The sequence below is a fragment of the Echinops telfairi genome, unplaced genomic scaffold, assembly GCF_000313985.2.
Source record: "Echinops telfairi isolate 266 unplaced genomic scaffold, ASM31398v2 ScPeMD7_7458;HRSCAF=8496, whole genome shotgun sequence".
NCBI classification, from domain to species: domain Eukaryota; kingdom Metazoa; phylum Chordata; class Mammalia; order Afrosoricida; family Tenrecidae; genus Echinops; species Echinops telfairi.
The window spans coordinates 45,591,278-45,595,982 of NW_022111358.1; the positions used below are offsets into that span (position 1 = coordinate 45,591,278).

A 4,705-nucleotide genomic window follows, 5' to 3' on the forward strand; every position below is an offset into this window, starting at 1 on the left:
GCTGGCCATCTTTGGGCTCTTTCTAAAACAAGATTACACACACACACACACACACACACACACACACACACACACACACACGCTGGTTTCCTGGTGGCTTCTTCAGGAATGTGACTGCCCCCATCCTGGCCCAGCCATGGAGGATGGGCGCCCAGCTGCCCCAGGAGGACTCCTCCCCCCTCCCCCCCCTCAGGTACCGGGCCCTCCTGTTCTGAGCACTCTCCACACAAATTGTACACACAGAGACCTGGGAGGGGCCTGGGCCATAGAGCTTTGCTCACCTCTGTTGAACCCCAGCTCCCTGGTGACCTCCTGCCACCTCCTTCCTGGGATGACCCCCACTCCAAGGCATGAGCTCAGGACCTGGGAGGGTGGCGCCTGGCCCAGCCCACTAAGGCCTCCCTGCCTTCAAGGCTGGGTGTGGGGGGAAATCTTTTGGGGACCCCCAGAGGGGCGTTCCCACAGCCTGTGCCTCGGTTCCCTTCCCAGGCACGCGACTTTGAAAAGCAGAGAGCATGTCCAGAGTGGCAGGACTCCCTGTGGCCGCCTTGCTGGTTTCTGGCCAAGGCCCCACCCAGCACCCTTTGCTATAAAGCTGGCCCGTGTCCAGTCCCCACACCCAAATCATGATGACTCAGGGTTTTCCCAATGTCACTTTGACTAAGGGAGCACCCTTGGACTGGAGCTGGTGAGCCAGTGTTCATGTTCCATCAAAACCCACACCCCTCCTTCAGAAGCTACATCCTCACTAGCCTCTGCTTGATTGTCCCCGGGGATGGGCGGCTCACTCCCTGGATCTTCACATATTCATACTACCCCAAACTAACACCCACTGCCCCTGTCCGTGGAATCACTTGGGAGGGTAGCCCCGCAGAAACTAGTGATGCTGGTTGGGGGCAGGGTGCTCAGTGAACGGCCCAGGAGCAGCTGCCTTGGACTGGCTCCTTCCTGCTGATCCCTGACGGTGGTGAGACATGCCTCAGGCTGGAGGTGGGGAGATCAGGCCACGCTCCAAGTGAAACCAAAAGTCTGGGTGAAAGACCTTGGGGAGGGGGAGGGAAAAACACACCACACCCCTACCTAGAGCCCTTCAGACTCTCCCCAGGGCACTGCAAGCAGCCCTGGATAGCCAGACACCCAGGCTACCCATTGCAGGAACAGAGGCCCCGAACTGGACAGGGTGCGAGGTGGTGGTGGTGGTGGTGGGGCTACAGCTAGAGGTGTAAGTGGAAGAGAACGGGGCCTCATTGGACCCCGTTTGAGGACCCCTGTTGAGGACAGGGAGCAGAGCTAGGGACGTCCAACGTGACTTTAGTTCCCCCAAGAACCTCCTTCCAAAACAGACCTATGGGTGACCCACTGGTCAACCCAGGTCAGTCATTGTGGCCCGGGTCAGTCCCTCCCATCCCAGCTGATCAGCTATCCATTGGCCTGGTCTCTCCCTCCATAGGGGAGGAAACTGAGGCACGGAGCCCGATGAAGCGTTGCTCGGGCCACCAGCCCCGGCTTGCGGCAGGATGGAAGAGGCCTGGCCTGCAGGCGCTAGGGCCTGTGCCCTGGCTGGCCTCCCTCAGCTCTCCCCTGCAATGCCCCCTCTCTCTCCCCCCACAGGGCCCCTGTGCAGCATCCTGGTGGGACGCTTTGGCTGCCGGTCGACAGTCATGCTGGGGGGCATATTGGCCTGCCTGGGCATGGTGACCAGCTCCTTCTCCAGGACCCTCAGCCAGCTCTACATCACAGCGGGCCTCATCACAGGTGACTGTCCCTCCATGCCGCGAAGTCCCGGCACCCACTCAAGTGTGTGTGTGTGTGTGTGTGTGTGTGTGTGTAAAACAAACAAGCAACCCCTGCACCATCAGAGCCCATTCCGTCACACAGTGGCCCTCCAGGTTTGTGAGACTGTGATGATGGGAGTTGAGCGGTTCCTTGCCACGTCACCAGGGCACCGGGCTCCTTGTCTGTATACACGGAATATTCTATTAGTTTCTAGAGCTCCTGGCATGCACACTTCACGTGTTTTCTGGAGCCCTGGTGGTGCAGCGGTTGCAGGTGGGGCTGCTAATGGCAAGGTCAGCAGTTCAAAACCGCCAGCCGCTCCTCCAGAGACAGACGAGACTTTCTACTCTCCTGAGAGAATTTTGGAAACCCAAGGGGCAGTTCTACCCTGCCCTGTAGGGTCGCCGTGAGGCGGCATCCACTCGATGGCGGTGAATTCCGGTTTCTCTTGTGTTTTCGGTGGAAGCTGTATGCACCGCTCACCAATTTCTACACAAGCTGTTCGATGGCATCCGTTTCTGTCCCCGAAACGCACAGCAAGCTCATGACTTCCGCCCCAGCCGGTCTCTCTGGCTGCGAACCACTCAGCCCTCAGTCGTACATTTGAACCACGGAAGCGTATGGCGTGTGAATTCCAAGCCAAGACAGCTGTTCAGAGAGAGAGGGGGGAGCAGAAAGGGGCAGGATGGCTGTGGAGGGTTCTGGGATGTGATGGGAGGGTTAGAGGCTGAGAGGAGACCAGGGTCAGCATCACATGCGACAGTCACACAGGACGAGTCAAGGCTGAAGTAGGGGGTTCCTGAGCCAAGCAGGGCAACAGCGGGCTTGATGCCCGAGTTACCCATGGATGAAGTCACCACTCACCGGCGAGCGCAGGCCTGGGGAAGACGGGCAGCTGAGGGTTGGGTGGGTCCAGTCTGGAGTTCAGGGGTTGGTTCTGAATCCAGGAGACGCACGAACTAGGTGACCCTTAAGGGCTTGAGATGAAGGGTCACTCTGCTGTCCCCGAGGGAGGCAGTGAGGATGGAGAGCGCCCTGCCCCAAGGACTGGGCCCTGGGCCCCAGGGTCCGAGGTCTGCTCTGGAAGGAAAAGGAGCATCAGGAGTGTGTGGGGTCTGGGAGCAGGCTGGGAGCACGGGTGGCCCGGGTGTGCCAGATCCGCCATGAATCAAGTCAGGAGAGTGTAGACGCGGAGGCGTAGCGGGGTGAGGATGGCGGTCTGGTTGGGAAACAGCAGGAAGGGCTGGAGCCTGCAGGCAGTGACAGTCCTTCCAAGGGATTTTGCCGCAAGGGGAGCTGAGAAATGGGCCTGGGGGGTCCAGCAAAGGCATTCTTTTTTATGGGAGAAGGAACATGGAGGGAGGAGGAGATCATGGGGGGTGCCTCACGGAGAGCAGCCAGGTCATGCAGGTGGGGAGGCTGGTCTGGCTGTGGGCTCACAGAGGCAGGCAATAAGAGGTCGGGATGGGCAGACGAGGGAGAGGGCAGGGGAGGGGGTCCACTGGAGGCGGGTGTCCTGGTGTGGTCTTCCCTCTGTGGGGGGTGGGCCCAGCAGGAGCAGCAGGGCCCCCTGGGAGGTCATCGCTGCGCTGGGACAGGCAGGTGGCATGCAGAGAATGAGGAGGAAGCCTGGTGTGGCTGGGGGCCCAGGGGGGACAGGAGAGTGGCCTGTGGTGGGTCCCAGGCATCAGTAGGGCCCTACAGTCACAATACATGCGGGGGTGGGGGGCTTCCGAAAGTTCTTGGGGGAAATTCCATCATCTCCTCATCCCGTTTTTTTGTCCCCACACTGTGTTGGGTTTTAAAAAATCATTTTCTTGGGGGGCTCTTACAGTTCTTATGACAATATTCCATACATCCTTCGTATCAAGCCCATTTGAACAGTGTTGCCACCATCATCATTATTTCTAAAACACCTTCAACTTGAGCCCTTGATATCAGCTCCTCTTTCCCCCCTCTCCTCTGCCCTCCGTCCCTCATGAACCCTTGATCAATTATACGTGGTTAGTATTCTTTCATCTCTTACACTGTCTACGCACACACTTTCTGAAGCCCCTACACACTGGGGAATTTTCCAAACAGCAGCAGGAAATCTTTGGCCGGGTTCAGCGAGGAAGGAATTCATCCCCTTAGGGTCTTTAAACGCTGGCGCTGGGCTTGGGGGGGCACAGAGCTGGGGGTGGGGCCTGTATCCAGAGGGTAAGAGGAAGGCAGTCTCAGCTTCACTCCAGGGACAGCGTGGAGCACAGGGGCCACGGCCTCCCCGCTGAAGGCACACTGCCTGGGTTCAAATCCTGAGCCTGGCGACCTGGGGCGTGGCACCAGCCTCTCCGTGCCAAACAGGTCTGAGGACGAGCTGTATGAACTGGGCACTAAACTCCCTGGGGACTTGGGGGTGGGCGGGGCCGGACCCCAGAGCACCACCACCCCCCGCTGAAGGCACACTGCCTGGGTTCAAATCCTGAGCCTGGCGACCTGGGGCAGGGCACCAGCCTCTCCGTGCCAAACAGGTCTGAGGACGAGCTGTATGAACGGGCATTTAAACTCCCTGGGGACTTGGGGGTGGGCGGGGCCGGACCCCAGAGCACCACCACCCCCCAAGCTGGCCCCCTCTCCCTCCGCAGGCCTGGGCATGTGCTTCAGCTTCCAGGCGAGCATCACCGTGCTGGGCTACTACTTCAGCCGGCGGCGGGCGCTGGCCAACGCGCTGGCCTCGGTGGGCGTCTCCCTGGGCATCACCCTCTGGCCGCTGCTCTCCCGCTACCTCCTGGAGGACCTGGGCTGGCGGGGCACCTTCTTCATCTTCGGTGGGATCCTTCTCCACTGCTGTGTCTCCGGGGCCGTCCTCAGGCCGGTGGCCCCTGCCGTGGCCCTTGAGCCCAGAGAGGGGGCCCCTCCGCCACCCAAGAAGCCCGCCGCCAGCTGCCTG

The 4,705-nt window shown here is 60.2% G+C and overlaps 1 protein-coding gene across 1 annotated transcript in view; it reads left to right on the forward strand.

Moving 5' to 3' along the window:
* The window catches only part of SLC16A5 (solute carrier family 16 member 5), an 8,110-nt gene that overhangs the window by 825 nt on the left and 2,580 nt on the right, over positions 1 to 4,705 (forward strand). Inside the window, exons 2-3 of the mRNA XM_045299496.1 lie at positions 1,612 to 1,755; positions 4,401 to 4,626. Of these exons, the coding sequence (XP_045155431.1) occupies positions 1,612 to 1,755; positions 4,401 to 4,626 (370 nt within the window). The remainder of the gene's footprint in view (positions 1 to 1,611; positions 1,756 to 4,400; positions 4,627 to 4,705) is intronic.